The 20831-nt window shown below is 40.8% G+C and overlaps 1 protein-coding gene across 3 annotated transcripts in view; it reads left to right on the forward strand.

Moving 5' to 3' along the window:
• Nucleotides 1-20449, forward strand: part of LOC122751050 (CXADR like membrane protein) — a 123950-nt gene extending 103501 nt beyond the window's left edge. For all 3 annotated transcript variants that reach the window (XM_043997971.1, XM_043997972.1, XM_043997973.1), the window contains 5 exons: nucleotides 514-715; nucleotides 8187-8354; nucleotides 9407-9529; nucleotides 12407-12548; nucleotides 16419-20449. In XM_043997971.1, the coding sequence (XP_043853906.1) occupies nucleotides 514-715; nucleotides 8187-8354; nucleotides 9407-9529; nucleotides 12407-12548; nucleotides 16419-16719 (936 nt within the window). In that variant the 3' untranslated portion in view covers nucleotides 16720-20449. The remainder of the gene's footprint in view (nucleotides 1-513; nucleotides 716-8186; nucleotides 8355-9406; nucleotides 9530-12406; nucleotides 12549-16418) is intronic.
• Nucleotides 20450-20831: the final 382 nt, after the last annotated feature.

Raw genomic sequence — 20831 nt, forward strand, 5'->3', positions numbered from 1 at the left:
TCGGTCCTCATTCCTGCTCCATGACCTGCCTTATAAATCCTCAACTTATACATGTCAAAAATTACATATAAACTAGACTTGGTTTTTCCTTTCTGCTCTGCCATTTGGACAACAGACTTCTGGTGAATGACAGAACGAGACATGAACCATCAGGCAACTGTCCCAGAATACTGTCTGGAAGAGATACTGGGGAATCAGTCTAGTAGGGTCATGGCGGTCACTAGAGTACAAAGGGACCTGCATTCTGGTGCCTGGGCCATGTCTGGCCAGGGGTCCTGATTTGGGGAGAGAGGTATGGGTTGCAGTGGAAAAGAAGTTATGCCAGGAAGGTAGGTGATTACAGAGCATGCTGATACTTTAGCTAGATTCTCCCAATTCAAGGCAGGGGAGGGGCAAAAATTGGTGTTTATACCTCTATGCTGGGTGTCAGTATCCTTGATCCTCTCTCTGGCTTAAAAGTATGAGGATGGTTGAAGGCCACACCATTTAATCCTGCCCCTATCCGTTCTACAGGTGATCACCTATTCCAGCCGCCAGGTCTATAATAATCTGACTGAGGAGCAGAAAGGGCGTGTAGCCTTTGCTTCCAACTTCCTGGCGGGAGATGCCTCCCTGCAGATTGAGCCCCTGAAGCCTAGTGATGAGGGCCAATACACCTGCAAAGTGAAGAATTCAGGGCGCTACCAGTGGAACCGCATCAACTTGAAAGTCCTGGGTAAGACAGCTGCCCTAGGGGAATCTCCTACATCCCATGAATAAACTGGGACCATATTAACCCAGCATTTCCCAGACACTTCCCTTCTGTGGCAGTGCCAAGGGTCTTACTTTCAGACTGGGACCTACTTCAGAGATCACCTGGTCTATTTCCAGATCTCCAAGTAGGACCTCATTAAACCTTCCTCTGAAGACATGTGCTTATTGTTTTTTTGACCACTACCAGTGAAAGAAAATTAATCATCCTCTTTGGCAACGCATTTCAATATTTAAGAATCTTCTGGGGAATGAATGTGATTTCTTAGGTGTGAGCCCATCCTTCCCATAAGCCTACAGAATTCATTTCTATGTATTTTATATTGGTTAAGGATAGCTAACAACCTCTGCATGATTCCCTCTCATGTATATTTACCTAGAACTGTTTTCATCCTCACTAGAATCCAACTCAACTGATTCTCCTGAATTCATGTATTTAAATCACAGAATCACATAGAAAGAATCTCAGAGGTCAAAGTATAGTAAAGAGTTCTGGGTTGAGTATGTGGTTTCAAATCTAAGATCTGTTACTATTTCTATGGCTTTGGACAAATCACTTATATCTGGGCTTCAGTTTTTATATCCATAAAATGATGGGGGGCAGGGTGGGCAGCTAGGTGGCGCAGTGGATAGAGCACCGGCCTTGGATTCAGGAGGACCTGAGTTCAAATCCAGCCTCAGACACTTGATACTTAACTAGCTGTGTGACCCTGGGCAAGTCACTTAACCCTCATTGCCCTGCAATTTTTTTTTTTTTTTTTAGTGAGGCAATTGGGGTTAAGTGACTTGCCCAGGGTCACACAGCTAGTTAAATGTTAAGTGTCTGAGGACGGATTTGAACTCAGGTACTCCTGACTCCAGGGCCGATGCTCTATCCACTGCGCCACCTAGCTGCCCACCCTGCAAAAACAAAACAAAACAAAACAAAACAAAATGATGGGGTCAGACTAGATTATGCCTATGAGGAACTTGCTCAAGGTCACATAGGCAGCAAGTGGTAGAACTGGGATTTCAACCCAGGTTCCATGGTACCAAGTTCAGTATTCTATTCACTGCATCAGACTGCCAAGTGATCTGAGGCCAAGCAGAACAAATCTAATCCTCCTTCATGTAAAAGCCTTTCAAATACTAGAAGATGGCTCTTGTGTATTGAATGTCTTCTCTTCTCTAGGCTAACCATCCTCAATTCCTTCAACCAATCCTCAGATGCCATGATCCCTTCACCATCCTGGTCCCCCTATACTAGGTGCTCTCAAGTTTACCAATGTCCTTCCTAAAATATGGCACCCAGACAGAACTCCATATTCTCTGGGGAAAAAAATACTTGCACACACAGAGGGAAGAAAGAATATTTTCTTCCCTAAGTCTGAACACCATTCCTTCTCATGAAGTCAAAAGTCATATTAGGGTTTGGAGGCCATTATAACTACTACTAGACCATTGTCATTCAGTTGTTTTTCGCTAGTGTCTGACTCTTCATGACCCCATTTGGGGTTTTATTGGCAAAGATACTGGTGTGGTTTGCCATTTCCTTCTCCAACTCCTTTTAGAGATGAGGAAACTGAGGCAAACAGGGTGAAGTGACTTGCCCAGGGTCACACAGAGAGTAAGTGTCTTGGGGCAGCCAGGTGGTGCAATGGATAAAGCACCGGCCCTGGATTCAGGAGTACCTGAGTTCAAATCCAGCCTCAGACACTTGACACTTACTAGCTGTGTGACCCTGGGCAAGTCACTTAACCCCAATTGCCTCACCAAAAAAAAAAAAAGAGAGAAAGAATATCTTCCTGACTTCAGACCCAGTGCTCTAGCCACTGCACCACCTAGCTTCACTAATAGACAATTAGAATCTGACAACAGGCAAGGGAATATAGGCTGAGAGATAGGTGGGTTTAAGGGGAGTTCATGGCTCTTTCAGAGGACAAGGAGCAGGACAGACATGTAGTGTATTATTAATAAAAGACTGGGCAATTAATTAAAGCTTCCTGAACTACTGTCTCAAAGAAACTGAAGTGCAGGAAGAATCTTTTTTTTTTTTTGTGGGGCAATGAGGGTTAAATGACTTGCCCAGGGTCACACAGCTAGTAAGAGTCAAGTGTCTGAGGTTGGATTTGAACTCAGGTCCTCCTTAATCCAGGGCTGGTGCTTTATCCACTGCACCACCTAGCTGCCCTGCAGGAAGAATCTTAACCAGTCTTAACAAACCAACTCTTAGAGTTAGCAAATCATTCATCAAAATTTCCAGGCTAAAAAAAAATTAATTAAATTTAAAATTAAACTTAAAAATTTTTTTTTTAAATCTCCAGGTTATGTAGGCTTTGTGTGGCTATTCATCACCTTGTGCAGACTAACCTCCTGCCATGTTCTACCACACTGGGTGAACTTTTTCCCTAGCTTTCAATAAATCCTCCATAGAGGGACTCCCTAACACAAAGAAGACCACACTAACAGTACCAACAGTTAAATAAATGTTTGTAGATGGTCTAAAAATGTGGTTCTTAGAATCCCATCTGACACTGCCATTATCACTGTGGAAGTGGAAGGAGCCCTCTATTGCTAAGAACCTATTTTTTACCTACAGTTAACAAAGAACCCTCTTCTTCCCCACTCCACCCCTCAAAATCCACACTGTACAAACTGTATCCTGGTAGTTTGGGGCCCATCCCCTAAACCATCATTAACATGTAACACACAGCTCCCTCCTCACTGAAGAATAGGAGCTGTGCATCTCTAGGATGAAATTGTACAGGGGGAAATAGATCAAGTTCAATTGATGGTCTCTGTTGATTTGTATTCCTCTGCTCCCTTTATTGACTATACCTCATAACAACAACAGCTAGCATTTATATAGCACCTTAAAGTTTACATATCATGTTGCAAATATTATCTCATTTCATACTTAGAACACCGGCAGGTGGGTGCTATTGTCATCCCATTTTACAGATGGGGAAGCATCAGATTTTGAACTCAAGTTTTCCTGTATCCAGGTCTGGTGTTCTATTTACTCTACTACCTAGCAGCCACATAAGAGAGTTCGAAAGTAACCTTCTGTGCCACCCTATGATTCCTGCACAGAAGTTTGGTTTTTTTGTTTTTGTGGGGCAATGAGGGTTAAGTGACTTGCCCAGGCTCACACAGCTAGTAAGTGTCAAGTGTCAAGTGTCTGAGGCTGGATTTGAACTCAGGTCCTCCTGAATCCAGGGTCGGTGCTTTATCCACTGTGCCACTAGCTGCCCCTTCAAAGGTAACCTTCAACGTTAAAATGAAATTTTTTTTCAAGTGATCTAATGTACTTCATAATTTATCTGAAAAAAAACAAACAAAAAACCTCCTGAAGGGGCAGCTAGGTGGTGCAGTGGATAGAGTACCAGCCCTGGAGTCAGGAGTACCTGAGTTCAAATCCAGCCTCAGACACTTGACACTTACTAGCTGTGTGACCCTGGGAAAGTCACTTAACCCCAGTTGCCCCACTAAAAAACAAACAAACAAACAAACAAAACATAATTTATCTGAAGGTGTCCCAGCAGATGAATGATACCTATGTCCCTACGTTTATAGATTTCAGTGTTAGAATGTCCACAAACCCACCGCCCCCTTTGCTTAGGAAAGATTTCCAGTCACAGATATTTTTTCCCCTATATTTCAACATTTCTTCCATGGTAACAAGTAGAGTTGACCCTATTCAACAGCACGGCCAGGAAAACGGAAGAAGTTGGAGGATGGGAATCCTACCAATGGTGGCTGGGGGATGGGGAGGGACTCTCAAATGAAGTCAGTCCTAAGGTAGCACACCTGGAAACTTTGTAGCCTGAAAACATGGTATTCATTTCCTTTCCATTCAGCATAGCTGAGGTTTTGGGTTTGTTTTTCATTTTTTTCCTCTTAAGATAGTGAAAGGTGGGTGAACACTTTGAAAAATAAAAATCATCAGTTTTGTTCAATCTTCCTATAGAAGGCTAATTAAGTCACTTCTTTTTTTTTTTTTTTGATGGGGCAATGAGGGTTAAGTGACTTGCCCAGGGTCACACAGCTAGTAAGTGTCAAGTGTTTGAGGTAGGAGTTGAACTTAGGTCCTCCTGAATCTGGGACCAGTGCTTTATTTACTGCATCACCTAGCTGTCCCCAATTAAGTCACTTCTTACTTAACTCCTTCATAAAATGTTAATATAGGAATATCTAAGATCACCCTTTCTCTTTCCCATCCCCCTTACAGAGAAGGAAACTGATGTTCAGGGGAGAAATGACTTATCCAAGGTCACAAAATAAGTTAATGCTTGAATAATGCAGCTTCCACTTAAGCATATTGAATTTAATAAATTACTTTATTCACCTACTGGGGAGTAAACAGCTAAAAGCCCAGCAGAGTCACTTATCTGATTAAAAATTTATCTTGGCTAAAGCCTTTTGGCTCTGCAGAAACCTGTTTGGCCGTTTGGTGTTGTGTTTTGTTTTTTGAGGGGATGACAGTGCCTGCTGTTTTAAGTCTGAATGGAGAAGAGAAATCCCTCTTAATATCTGTGGGGCAGTAGCACACAGTGTACTCATCTCTGAGTTTGAAGAATTAAGAAACATGAAGAATTAAAACTTCAAACACTCATGAAAAATTAATTTATCTTTTAATAAAAGTAAGTGACTTATGGGTGGAGAGGCAGTATGAGTCTTTTTAACCCTGTGCACCATTTTTCAGGTTTTAAAATGCCAGGGAATTAAATAAATACGGAAAGGATAATAAGGAAACAATAAGAGCAGATAATGGCCAAGTGATTAAAAGGTACCAAGCACTTTCTAAAGGGGAAGATTCTCAGACTTCTTTTTATATTCAAATCTTTTTATATACATGCTGGGTGTCAGTTAAAAACACCTCTCTTGTAGAATGTTAGAGGGTGAACCCAATTACTAGGACTCAGGATACTGGAAGGTAAGTGTGGGCAGTATATAGATCTTCCGAGTTGGAGAAGGAAATGGCAAAAACCACTCCAGTATCTTTGCCAAGAAAACCTCAAATGGGGTCACAGAGAGTCAGACCCCATTGAAATAATTAAACAGGGGCAGCTAGGTGGCACAGTGGATAGAGCACTGGCCCTGGAGTCGGGAGTACCTGAGTTCAAATCCGGTCTCAGACACTTAACACTTACTAGCTGTGTGACCCTGGGCAAGTCACTTAACCCCAATTGCCTCACTTAAAAAAAAAAAAAGTATGGTTGAAGAGACAGCCGCAGAGGGAGTTCCTCTCCTAGGAGTTCCTGTTTGTAATCCTAAAGCATTTTGTCAAATCCTCCACCTTTTGATGAATGGAAGAAATGTTTGGGGGAAATTTGCGACCTGGACTGGGGGGCTAGCTCACCCAAAGAATTGGAGACTCATCATGAATCTTGTAAAATAAAGAGATTAGGAGAAGAAAGTATGGCCCGGGAACAGATCACCTTGGTGACTGTCCCATTGGAGTAAGGGAAGACTGATCTTTTGTATCTTTACAAAACAAAGGGGAAAGGAATTGCAAAGGTAAAGGGCCAGATTACTTACGGGGGATCTTTGATAACTGGGTATCAGTAGGATATGCAGCATCCAACCAAATCCTGAATATCCTCTTGCAGACCTAAGTGTTGCTTATCTGCATACTGGGTTCATGTCCTGCCACACCTCATACTGAGGTGAGAGAGAGAGCCACTTTTCCCTCGGTCTTGGGGGGTTGCGATATTTAGGTTTCTTGGGGTCCCACTGCATTCCCATAACAAGTATTATTGAGGAAGTAGAGTCTGGAAGACTCATTTTCCTGAGTTCAAATCTGACCTCATATACTAACTTTTGTGACCCTGGACAAATAACTTAACCCTGTTTGCCTCAGTTTCCTCATCTGTAAAATGAGCTGGAGAAGGAAATGGCAAACTACTCTAGTATCTTTGCCCAGAAAACACCCAAATGGGATCACAGAGAACTGATCTACGAAAGAAGAATTAACTAGTTTTTCTAACTTTTGGCAGAATGAGCCATTTATCTACTTAGCAGATATCTATCTGCATGAATGAAATCTTCAATGACTTCCCTATCATACCCTTGTGCCAGGATAGTGACTTTCCAAACTCTTCATCTATTTTCTCCATTTGTCTAGGTAGTTCACTTACTCCAATGATAAATATGAATACTACTTCCTGCTTCATTTATCTTCACCAAAATTCTCTCTACTAGACTTCATTCCTCTGGTTCTTGGCATTACTTTACATCAGTATATCCTTTTGAATAAGGTTTTCCCTTTCAAAGCTTTATTCCAGTCAAAAGTTCCCCTCAGACCAAGGCTTTGTGATTCCTATGAGATCAAATCTGCCTCTCTTATTTTAGGCACTCTGATTTACCTTGTTTGTTACCTATATGTTGTGTGCGTGCGTGCGTGTGTGTGTGTGTGTGTGTGTGTGTGTGTGTCCTTTGGTTTTCTTACTGGCTACTTTCTTTGATTTCTGCCTCCTCTTACCAAGCATCTCTATTGCTAGTATTCTCATTGTAATCGGCAGGTTTCTCCTCTTTACAATCCTCTTTCCTTTTACTTTTTATTTAAAGCCTTTTTGATTGGATTTGCAAGACAATAGGTTAATATATTTTTCTTGCCTCTCTTGAATGCACTTCATACCTGACCAAGAGTTCATCATTTCTTTATTTTAAATTGTCTTCCAAAAATCACAACTAACCCATACATGGGACCTAAATCTTAACATATTGGATTGTTATTTCCTAGTGGGCAGGGACTATCTTTTGCCTTTCTCTATGTCCCCAACATTTAGCACAGTTCCTGACACATTGGCATTGTTGTTCAGTCATTTTCAGTCATGTCTGACTTTCTGTGACCCCCTTTGGGGTTTTCTTAGCAAAGATACTGGAGTGGTTTGCCATATCTTTCTTCAGCTCATTTTACACATTAGGAAAACTGAGGCAAATAGGTTTAAGTGACTTGCCCAGGGTCACATAGCTAGTATTGGAGGCTGAATTTGAACTCAAGAAGATGACTCATGATGCCAGACCAGACACTCTATCCACTCTGTCACCTGACACACAGTAGGTGTTTAATTAATGTTTATTGACACAGCATACTCTGTAACCAGCTGCATTGACCTTATAGAGAAAACCAGTTTAATCTAAATTGGCTCATTTTCAGTGAGAATACCTATAGCCATGGTATTATTAAATGCCTGGCAACATCTCTTCAAAAATTTATATCTGGGCTTTAATATAGGAAAGATGGGAAGGGCTATCTCCCAGGCAATCTCTACTACAAAATAGGGGAGATACAGTGACATGATACATGCGGAGGGGTGTATAGGGAAAATCACACCATGGGAGTTGTATAGCATGGCTGGGTTTCATTCCAGATTGACTAAGAGCTATCCTAGAGTCTTCTCTTTTGTGATCTCTGGTGGCTAACTGAATGACGGTTGTTCTTATGATGCCAGTGAGACCATCTAAACCTAAATGTGAGCTAGAAGGAGTGCTGACAGAGGGAGGGGACCTGACCTTGCAGTGTGAGTCATCTTCGGGCACAAAGCCTATTGTGTACCACTGGCAGCGCATCAAGGAAAAGGAGGGAGAAGATGAGCACCTGCCCCCGAAATCACGGGTTGGTAAGTCATCTTTCTACTTTCCCATCAGGCTAGCAGATTGAGTGTAGGATTGGGAACCAAACAAACTGAATTCTAAATCTGTATTTTTCAGCAGTTTACTATATGACTTGAGTAAGTTGCAGGAAGTCAATTATTCCATCTATAAAATGAACATATAATAGCTGACCCCTGTCTTCTTCACGAAAATGGTATGTGATATTCAGAGGCAGTATGGTATAGTGGAAAGAGCCCTAGACATGTTGCCAGAAGATCTGGGTTCAAATCTCAGCTCTGCTATGAACGGTCTGTATGATTCTGGGCCAGCCACATAACCTCTCTGGTAAACACCTATAAAATAATATCTACCATTTATGTAGAGCTTTAAGGTTTGCAAAATACTTCATGTATGTTACATACAACTCTATGAGGTAGGCGTTATTGTTATCCCCATTTTTCAGATGAAGAAACAGATACAGAAGGTGTGTTGTAACATTTGGACTCCAGTCTTCCTGCCTCCAAGTCCCAGTACTCTATCTATTCTCCCACCTAGCCTTATGATAGGAATATTGAAAAGGAGATGATAACCCTCGTAGTACCTTCTTAGGTTGTTATGAGGAAATTACCTTGCAAATAATAAAACTTCTGTAAATTTGAATTATTGAAAGGAAAGAGCAATCCAAGTCATTCTTGTTTTTGTTTTTTGGTGGGGCAGTGAGGGTTAAGTGACTTGCCCAGGTTCACACAGCTAGTAAGTGTCAAATGTCTGAGGCTGGATTTGAACTCAGGTCCTCCTGAATCCAGGGCCTGTGCTTTATCCACTGAGCCACCTAGCTGCCCCCCAATTCATTCTTATTGTATTTTATTTCATATTCTCTATCCCTTATTAATTTTCAAAATGCACCTAAAATAAAAATATCCCCAGTTTCTCCCCATTGGTTAATAGTGAATTTTATCTGTTAATCAACTTATAATTTTTTAATTACTAATATGTCCACAATGCTCAAATTGCAAATTAGATAGCCATGAACCTGTCTAGGAAGAATTTACAATCTGTCTTTCTGTTTTGTGTTAAGACTATGAAAACCCTGGGCGTGTTTTGCTGCAGAATCTCACTTTATCTTCCTCTGGACTGTATCAATGCACAGCAGGCAACGAGGCGGGGAAGGAAAGCTGTGTGGTTCGAGTGACAGTGCAGTGTGAGTATGGAAGGGCAGCAGCACAAGGAGGAAATCTTGCTATCGAGTCTCCCTTGCAGCAGAGACTATTTCAGAGACAAAAAAATCTGAGCATTAAGAAGGCCAAGATCAAAGCTCTGTTTACCAGAATGATTTCATAATTTCCCTGTGACTTGGGAAGATTTATTCTATCTGAGCTTAGCAGTTTACTTGCAAACAAGGGTGAAGAATTTATTAGTCTATCAAACATATTTAGTAGGCAGTCTACCCTTCCCCAGGAGAGCAACAGGCTGTCAAAGAAAATTAACATTCTTTTTTTTTTCCTTTTGGCTGACCTATAACACTACTCATTCAAGACAAGAATATAAAAGGTTTAAAAAAAATTTTTTTTTTACAAAGACATCCTATTTATTTTATTGGTTTTTTTTTTTTAGTGAGGCAATTGGGGTTAAGTGACTTGCTCAGGGTCAAACAGCTAGTAAGTGTTAAGTGTCTGAGGCCGGATTTGAACTCAGGTACTGCAGGGCCGGTGCTCTATCCACTGCGCCACCTAGCTGCCCCAACATCCTATTTATTGCTGGAGTGGTGGTTGAGAAAGGAAGTAGAATGGAAAGAAAGAAGATACCTGTTAAATGAAAAAACCCTCATAAAACACATACATACTCACACTCACACACAATGTCCCTAAAGATATAGTTCTGGATGTGGCTTTTTAATAATTTGCCCTAGTCAGTTTTTCAGCTTTAGACTTTCAAAGAGGAAGTCCTAACTCTAACCAAGCAGGGTGCTATCAGGGTCTTCTTAGTGTACTAAGCAGTTTGTTAGTCTCATGATCTAAATGTCCACCAGTGTTTTGTTTGTTTGTTTGTTTGTTTTCAGGGCAATGAGGGTTAAGTGACTTGTCCAGGGTCACACAGCTAGTAACTGTCAAGTGTCTGAGGTCATATTTGAACTCAGGTTCTCTTTAATCCAGGGCTGGTACTTATCCACTGCGCCACCTAGCTGCCCCTCCAGTGTATGTTTTTTAAAGGATATTAGAGGATATATGATTACTTCATGGGCATTGGGGTTCTGACTACTACAAATGAGCCTTGAGATAAACAATTTGAGGACATATAGGAAACTGAGTCTCCTAATAGGAGCTCCAGGCATTTCAGATATAGCATGAAATTTTTGGTTCAGGAAGTCTCCAAAACCAAACTACTTAATAGATGCAATCTGCCTTGGTCTCTCTAAATCTCTACACTCGCATATATAAAATGGGAATAATAAATCCCAACCTATCTATCCCTAGGGCAGGTGAAAGATGAAATGGCTGAGGAAACAAAGGTTTGATCTTCTAAGCATATTAATTTATTAAGCAATACATGGCAATTAATTGCCCAATAAACTGGGCCCAGACCTTATCACCTTAGGCTTGAACCTGGAATACAGGTGGAAACATTTTTATACATTAAAAACAATTAACCAGGGAGCTAGGTGGTGCAGTGGATAGAGCACCAGCCCTGGAGTCAGGAGTACCTGAGTTCAAAGCTGGCCTCAGACACTTAACACTTACTAGCTCTGTGACCCTGGGCAAGTCACTTAACCCCAATTGCCTCACTAAAAAAAAAAAAAAAAACAACAATTAATCAACGGGGCAGCTAGGTGGCGCAGTGGATAGAGCACTGGCCCTGGAGTCAGGAGGACCTGAGTTCAAATCCAGCCTCAGACACTTAACACTTACTAGCTGTGTGACCCTGGGCAAGTCACTTAACCCCAATTGCCTCACTAAAAAACAAAACAAAAAAAAAAAACAATTAATCAAGTAAGACCAACTAATTAAAAGGAAATAATGCAACATTAGGCATTCTGATTTCTAATTGGAGGAAAGATAAGTGTCTTTCCACAGATAAGTGTCTGTTGGGAGGGGAAGATATGCAATTCCCTGAAATCAGAAAAGGAAGTGTCTCACTCTTTACAACCTGTAAGCAATGAAAGGAATGTGAAACAATAACTGATTGATCAGTATGGGGCCAGTTTTCAAATAAGTCATAGGTTGCTTGAGAGGTATAATTGTAAGAAAACTCCTTGCATCAATCTCTGGATCTAAGTTTCTGGACTGCATAATCTATATCCTTGGTTAAATGTCTCTAAACAACAGGTAGAGGCAGTACAATTTCTCAGCCATGCAGGGCTAGGTGCAAACAATACAATAAGGTTTTCTCCTGATTCCCGCAAAAATGAATACATTTTTCTCAAAAGACAGGATTTAGGCTAGATCCATAATTGAATAAAGGGTAACTGAGCTAGCTCCAGAATTGGATGACACCCAATTTCTACTACCACTTGCTGTTCTAATCTCAATTCTTTCACACACACCCCCCAAAATTGTGGGGAGTACTTTGTAAATGAAAGAATACAATGTAAATATGAACCATCATTACTATTTATTATTATAATTATTGTTATTGGGCTAGATGTAGAAATTTAGAGGCTCTGAGTATAAGTTGGGAAAGAGAAATATCAAGCAGTTGAGTGAGCTTCTAGGCCTGCCTACATCCTACATTTCATTTCCCCTTCTAAGTTCTTGTGGCTAAGTCTCACCTTGAGTCTAGGCCAACAACTCCATTTTAATTCATTTTTATTATAGGAGGGAGGAGAGAGAAGAAAGAGAACAAGAAAGGAAAAGAACATAAGCAGAAAATTATTAGTTTGCCAATCCCTAAAACAGTTGCTCCAGAGCTCAGTTTTAGAATGATCCTGATTGCAAAAATATAGAAAATGAAAGTGACCCACTTCAGAAAAGGATGATGGTGGTGGTTTCACACTCCATAACCCAATCTGAGAGTGATGTTTCCTAAGTATCTGGCTTTCTCAGCTCATGTACGGTTCTGATTCTTCTTTCTGAGGAAACAGATGTACAAAGCATTGGCATGGTTGCGGGTGCAGTGACTGGTATGGTGGCTGGAGCCCTGCTGATTTTCCTCTTGATATGGTTGCTCATCCGAAGGAAAGACAAGAATAGATATGAAGAAGAAGAAAGACCCAATGAAATCAGGTAAAAAAAAAAATCCCCAAACCTTTTCTAAATCTTTGCTTCTTTTTCTGTTAAAAAAAGAAAATACTCTGAGGGCAGCTAGGTGGCATAGTGGATAAAGCACCGGACCTGGATTCAGGAGGACCTGAGTTCAAATCCAGCCTCAGACACTTGACACTTACTAGCTGTGTGACCCTGGGAAAGTCACTTAACCCTCATTGCCCTGCCCAAAAAAGAAAAGAAAAGAAAAGAAAAGCCTCCCAATTACCTAGGTTTATTACCTCAGCTTTATACTTGACTCTTTTGACTGCCTTAATCACCACATTCAATCAGTTGCACCAAGCCTAGTTGATTCTGCTTCCCTGATATCTCTCAAATGTGTCCTCTTTTCAGTATTCACTTTGCCACAAACCTGGTTCAGGCTCTCTCATCTGGATTATTTTAATACCTTGCTAACTGGTGTCTCTGCTCCTAGACTTTCTTCATTCTGTTCCATCCTTCACATAGTTGCCAAAATAATCTTCCTAAGACACACATCTGACCCTGGTACTATATTGCTCAGGAACTTTTGGAGGATCTCAAGGATTCAATAAAACTTCTCAGCTTAGCATTTATGGCCTTCAAAAATCTAGCTTCCATCTACCTTGTATAACCTCCTCCCACACATCTCGTATTCTAGCCACATTAGACTATTAGCTGATCCCCAAACCATAAGATGGAAATCTTGTACCACCATGCATTCACAAGCATACCTGAAATACTTTTTCTCCTGAAAATTTTCATTAAGGATAAGCTCAAAGGGCTACTTCTATTACACCTTTATGCACTCAAATCACCTTTTTTTTTTTTAATTTAGAATTTTATTTTTTCCCAAATTACATGTAAAAACAAATTTTAACATTGATTTTTTAAAACTTTGTGTTCCAAATTCTCTTCCTCCCTCCCTCCCTCCCCACCTCCTCTTAAGAACTTAAGGAATTCAATATGTTATACATATATAATCATGCAAAACATTTCTATACTAGGTTGTGAAAAAAAAAGAAAAAATCTTTATAAAAAGGAGCTAACAAAACAATTATGTTTCAATCTGTGGTCAGATACCATTGATTCTCTGTAGATGGAATGCATTTTTTGTAAGTCATTCAGAGTTGTTTTGGATCATTGTATTGCTGAAAATAACTAAGTCATTTACAGCAGATCATCTTACAATATTGCTGTTATTTCATATACAGTACATTTCACTTTTCATCAGCTCATGTAAGTCTTTTTTTTTTTTTTGCTGGGCAATTGGGGTTAAGTGACTTGCCCAGGGTCACACAGCTAGTAAGTGTTAAGTGTCTGAGGCCAGATTTGAACTCAGGTACTCCTGAATCCAGGGCCGGTGCTCGATCCACTGCGCCATCTAGCTGCCCCTCATGTAAGTCTTTACAGGTTTTTCTGATAACATCCTGCTCATCATTCAAATCACCTTTACTTCTCTGTATAAGTTATATTGCCCCCAACCACCCACCCAATCCCAATAGAACATAAACTCCTGTTTTTTAATTCCTAGGACCTAGTGTATTACACAGAGTAAGTGCTTAACAAATGTTTGTTGAATTTGGTTGAATTAAATTCTAGATCTAGCATTGTGGTTATCAGCAATAGGACAGCAAGCATTCCCAGTTTCTTCTTCTTTTTTTTTTTTGGTTTTTTAGTGAGGCAATTGGGGTTAAGTGACTTGCCCAGGGTCACACAGCTAGTAAGTGTTAAGCGTCTGAGGCCGGATTTGAACTCAGGTACTCCTGACTCCAGGGCCGGTGCTCTATCCACTGTACCACCTAGCTGCCCCCCAGTTTCTTCTTAAATGCCTCTTAGCCATGGATCAGAGATTCCTCAAATTGAGTATTCTTTTCGATTAGGGTTGTCTAGCCCAGGGACATAATGCTTAGTAAAGTGCTTTACTGGGTCATTCCTAAGACAGTAAGAAAACCTATAATTCTTTTAGTAGAATGATAATATTGTAATAAAATTAAGAAGGGAGCATGATATAATAGAAATGGACAGGAAATCACCAGCAGGTGAGATCACCACCTTTATTCTGACAAGAACTAGAATGTGTGACTTTGGGCAATTTAAAATCTCCCTGCGCCTCAATTTCTTCATTTATAAAATGATGATACCTTGTCAGTGTAATAGAACTGCTGTTAGGACTGAATGAGACGAGTGAAAACACTTTGAAAGAGCTATACAATAAATTGTAAGATGGTCAAGGACCAGGATACCAACTCAACTTTACAGGTCTGATTTACTTGTATGCTGAGGATTTTCATGAATTCTCAAAAGTAATTTAATCCAACCTTTACTTACACTATGAATCCTCTTTACAACTACAAATGTTTAAACTCTGTTTAAAGACCTATAGAGATAGACAGCTTACTGTATCCCAAAGAAATCAATCCCACATTTGTTAGCTTTTCTTCATACTGAGCTAAAATGTTTTCCTATTATCTTCCACCCCTTCGTCCTAAATTCTGCTTTCTGGAGCAAAACAGCCCAAGTCTTAATTCCTTATCCTATAACAATTTTCTGCCTTTGTTCAAAGGAAACAGTGCACTTAATAGAACCTATCCAGTCCCATTTAAAGTTCCATATAGAGATGTGACCTTGCTTCTGGATTACCTTTCTCAGGCTTTTTCTCTGATTTCCTATTTGTTACCTATCAACATTTCCAACTAGACCTCTTCTGATCTCTTTCCATTCTCTCAGTTGATACACACATACAGACACGCAGGCACCCTCCCTTCAACAGACTCCTCTAACACACTGATAGAAACACTTCCTCTCTACCTCACTAACACCTTTTCTCTTACCTTTATGCACAATGCCCCCAAACACTTCTGTAACCTTTTTCAAATTCCAGCATTTTTTTTCCCTTGGGACAATGGGGGTTAAGTGACTTGCCCAGAGTCATACAACTAGTAAATGTCAAGTGTCTGAGGCAGGAATTGAACTCAGGTCCTCCTGAATCCAGGGCTGATGCTTTATCCACTGCACCACCTAGTTGCCCCTCTGTAATCTTTTTAAGGCTGAGCCCACAACCAGCACCCCCTCAGCAGGAAGCAGTCATTTAAGAACATCTTTCTCATATGTTTCCTTTCTCTCTTCTGATACTGTCACTACCCTGATTTAGGCCCTCATCACCTAATGCCTATGGGTAGGTCTTTCCCACTCCAAACTGCCCTCTTCTGACCTGTCAAATTGATCTTCCTAAAATGCTTCTCTGATAGTGTCACCTCCCCCTCCTAAATACACTCCTATGACTCCTTTTAACTCGATGATCAAATAGAATATCCTCTGTTTGGCTTTTTAAAACCCTTCATAACCTGGCCCATAATCTTTCAGTCTCGTGATACCTTACCCCCCTCCACATACCAGGAGTCAGATCCAGTGACACTGGCCTCTTTTTGTTTCTTAAACAGGACATTCCACCTTCTGACTAGGGATTTCCACTAGTTGTCTCAAATGTCTGGAATTCCCTCCCTCCTCATCTCAGCCTTCTGGCTTCCTTCAGGTCCTAGCTAAATTCCTACCTTCTAAAAAAAAGCCTTTCCTGATCCCTCTTAATGCTAGTGACTTTCCTCTGAGATTATCTCCAATTTATTCTTGTTATATCTTGTTTGTACAGAGCTGTTAGCATGTTGCCTCCCCCATTAGACTGGGAGCCCCTTGAGAACAGGGACTGGTTGGTGAATTTTGTTCTGGCTTGTACTGCTATCTCCAGCACAAAACGGAGTGCCAGGCATAAAGTAAATGTGTAATAAATGCTTGGTGACTTGATTTGCCAAGAGCATCTGGGCACTTCGACTCAGACTTTTTCTATTGAATCTGAATCCCTTCTTCTCTCCACAGAGAAGATGCTGAGGCGCCTAAAGCTCGACTTGTGAAACCTGGCTCCTCCTCCTCGGGCTCCAGGAGTTCCCGTTCTGGCTCCTCCTCCACCCGCTCCACAGCCAATAGTGCCTCTCGCAGCCAGAGGACACTGTCCAGTGAGGCTGCAGCCCAGCCAGGGGCAGGCTCCCACCCCTACAGCTTGGTGGGGTCAGAAGCAAGAGGCCCAGAGCAAAAGAAAGTTCATCATGCCACCCTGTCCAAAGCAGGGGCCATACCCAGCACAGTCCCCAGTCAGAGCAGAGCCTTCCAAACTGTCTGAGTTGAGATGAACCCTCCTCCCATGCTCTCCTGATGGTCAGAAGCTTGGGATACTCCTGGTTACTTGGAACTCAGTCACCAGCCAGCCACCCAGCCCCTTCAGGGTAGGGGGAGAGGTCATTAGGATGACTACAAACATTGCAAAGGACTTGCCCACATGAGTATTTTGTTTCAACAGGGCACCAATAGGGATGAGATGTGAACTGAGTAATCTACAAAGAGGCATTTCATTATGCTTTAAAACTGGAATGGGCAGGAGCTCATTCCTACCTATCTCTTAGCCAGATTACCTGGGGATGGATGAGCATGCTCATGATTTCCTATGCACCTGTACAGACACCTGTTGAGTTACTAGGTTTATGCAAATAGCCAAACAGAGTCCACAGAGATATGGATTATTCAGATAGCCTTAGAGTTCACTTACCTGCCCAGTCTCGTTGGTTCACCACTTCTGAGGACGCTGAAACACAAAACCCTGATTCTCATCCTGATTTTACTTCATTTGGGTGTGTGTGGGGGAGCTTGGCCCCCAGTTTTAAGAGCAAGTTGAAGAGGTCCAAGAAAAATATGAAGCAAAGGAGTCTTTCTATATTCCACATGCCTGGAATCTTACTTCATGGCAAAGTACTGTAAACAAACAAACTAAAAACTTATCCAGGGACTCGCTAAAGGTATAAATAGTGTTTTGTATAGGGGATTTCTGAGAAATATCAGGAACATAATGGTAAGGCAATCTTGGCTTTTCTTTCTTTCCTGTCTACCGGGATTTTTGCTTTGGGGATTTATAAGGGAAAAGAATGTTCATGTTCTGAAATAGTACTAACAAAGTGGTCTTCAAGAGAGGAGGGATTCCTAATGTATAACTCACATTTATAGAGTGCTTTACAGTTTGGAACATACTCACCCTGCCCCTCCCAGTCCCATGAATAGTGCAAATATTCTTCTCCCTATATTTCAGATTAGTAAACTGATGTTCAGAGGGGCTCAATGAATTACTTATAGTCACCCACAACTTGAAACCAGTTCTTCCAGCTCTTTGTTCAGTGCCCACTTCACATGCTGCCTCTTCACACCATGCTGCCTCTTGAAAGTTATGGATGCCCCCTGAAATATCACCTTGGTCTTCTCTTCCTGAGACCACAAGCAACCCACATTTTAATGCTGAATGAGAGAAAGAGGACTGTCTTTCTCACGTTTGTTTCTAAGGAATGCTATGAGGATTCTAAGAAGGTCTGCTTCTACTTGGGGGATTCTGCCTCCTACTTTTTCCAGAATAGCTTTGACTCTCTCTAGAAACTGGGGACTCAGGCTTTGAATGATCCTGCAGACCAGGGCTAAACACCCTTTCAGATGGTAAATATTAAGTATTCCCCTTTCTCAGGAGAATGGGGAGGAAGGAAGGAAGCAAGCAAACTTTTATTAAGTTCTTTTCATTGGCCAAGCATTGTGAAAACAAATACAAGCAAAAAGAAAGGCAATCCTACCCTCCAGGAGCTTATGTTCTAAGGGGGATAGACAACACCACAGAATGTATCTGGCCCATGAAGTGAACAGGGCCTGAAGGATAGAGCCAGGTTCAGCCAATAATACCTGTCCAAGCCTTAGACCATATTAGCAGAAGTTTCAGTGCTCCTCTGGCCTTCTAGCTAGAGGTAACTATGTGCCATACGAAGCCAAAGTTGAGAAAGGATTTTGTGGTGGGAGGGCTGGCTGGCCAAGCAGTGGTCAGGATTGATTTTCTCTCACTTAGCTCACAAGTTAAGCCTTTGGCACTCATCAGTTATCATCTTAATGGGGGAAGGAAAGAATCCAGTAGGAATAGTGAATAAAAGGTGGGGTGAGGGTAGGGTGGGATGAGGGGCTGCCAAATCAAACTTCTTTCTTCCTTCATGGTTTAGTCTATATTGTTTCAAAAAACATCTCTTCTACTTATGGCATGGTGACTCTCCCTTTACGTAGATCCAATTTCCCCATCCAGGGCTGGTGATACTACATACCCCCTCCCCCTGCCCCAACACACATTCACAGTCCACTCAAATTTCACTGTCTGCTGAGTGGAGTAGAACACAAGGGCACAATCCTAGGAGAGAAAAGGTAAAGCTAAAGATGGAAATCTATATATGTATGGCTTCTCAAATGAGGGTCTGGGTATTAAAGCAAATATTCTAATGGAGATGATAGTTTCATTGGCAAGTACTTAGCAAAGTTACTGTCCCATCAATCTGGTTTTCAATTCCCACAGTTAACTCCTGGTTCATCACACAATATTATATTCAAGGATCATACCCTTACTGGCTCTATATAAAACAAAGTCAAAAAAAAAAAAAAAGAGGTGGAGAGGTTGGGGCAGGGCATTACTCTGTGGAATCTGCCTTGGAACCTGTCCAGCAACATCTTTAGCTGAGTTAAGATTATATTGGAATTCACAGGCAGGCCTTCCAGATTTTCCATGGAGTAATCTGCTGTTTCAAATTTTGATTAGTATCCCAGATTTCCATACCATTTCAGTTTCCTGCTTATGCCTTCTTCAACAGAAGTCTGTCCTCTTTGGATGAAGAGAAACAAGTTTGGTTCTTCTGAAGAGTCTAGTTATCAGAAGACTAAAATCCCTGTTTAATGCTCAAATTATTTCGGAACTCTTTTCACCATGGAAATGTACAATAGATTCATAGTTCAGATTGTTACTCTGGAGGTAAGAATTTGGAAGGAAAGCTGCGGGGGTATTTATTTAGAGAAGCTTTACCTGATACTCTGGAGGTCTGAAGATAAAGGCAGATCTATTTCTGTTCTAACCTATATTCCATTGACCACTGATTCTTTAATAAGGGACCAAAAAACCTCAAAAGTTGGAAGAAACTTTGTGCATGAAGGACTATTTGGTATGCAAAAAGGATGCAAATGGAATGTTGATAATGTGTGAAAGAAACCATTTTAATAAAATATATAAACCAAACAATTTTATATATTAATGTATTTAAGACAATGTTACACTGTATATAAACTTTTGAAGTAGAGTCGCTGTATGTATTTTTTTCCATTTCTGTTGCTAAAGTGAATTTGTTCCTCTTACCTGATAGAATTTAGTGTAGCTGGGGCTGTATTTGAGCAACATAGAAGACAAATATTTATTCGATCCTTTTGAATCAACAGCTTTAAAAAAAATAAAGGTGATTCAGTAGGAGAGTCTGTAGTTCATATAAACTGTATTGGAAAAGTGTTTATCAGCTCAGTTGCTCAAATGAAGAACAGAAGGACTGAAATAGACTTGAATATGATCAATTTACAGGCAGCTAGGTGTTGAAATGAACAGAGTAACCAGGACTAAATTCAGGAAGACTCATCTTCTGAGTTCAAATGTGGCCTTAGACACTTACTGGCTGTGTGACAAATCACTCAGCCCTGTTTACTTCAGTTCCTCATCTGTACAATGAGCTGGAGAAGGAAATGGCAAACCATTCCAGTATCTTTGCCAGGAAAATGGGCTCATGAAGAGTCAGCCATGATTGAAAATGACTGAACAACATCATCAATTTATCAAAACAAAAAGCACAATAAGGTAATACAGCACAAAATTGCATTTCAGACATGGGAAGGAAGGAAGAACTCTGGCTTTAGCCAACTCTTCAGGTTTCTGCAAACTACAAGAACTTAATACAATTTATTTACAAAATAAAATTAGAAGTTTGGGATTTCAGAGTAATAGGCTCAGCTTCCTTTCCCTACTACATAATGTAGAAGCTGAGCAAAGGCCAGGGATTTCACTAAAACAATAAAGCAAATCTTCAAATTTCCATAACGTGACAAGATTCATTTCTACAACCTACCATCATGTCAGGACAAAGTAGAAAGATGGCATATTTTCTCTGTTTACTAGATTAAGAAACACAGTTTCAGAGAGGCTAAAAAAACCTTCCCATATGGCCTGAAAATTAACAACTTTCATTTATTCATTCAAAAACCATTAAGCCCTCACTATGTGCACAATGCTGTGCCAGCTGCTGAGGGAGATACAAAGTTTACACAGGATATGGTCCCTGTCTAACAGTGACACTACTTACAAACATAAGATCATGGACTTAGACCCTGAAGGGAGCTTGGAGGTACATCATCTAG

The sequence above is a fragment of the Dromiciops gliroides genome, chromosome 3, assembly GCF_019393635.1.
Source record: "Dromiciops gliroides isolate mDroGli1 chromosome 3, mDroGli1.pri, whole genome shotgun sequence".
NCBI classification, from domain to species: domain Eukaryota; kingdom Metazoa; phylum Chordata; class Mammalia; order Microbiotheria; family Microbiotheriidae; genus Dromiciops; species Dromiciops gliroides.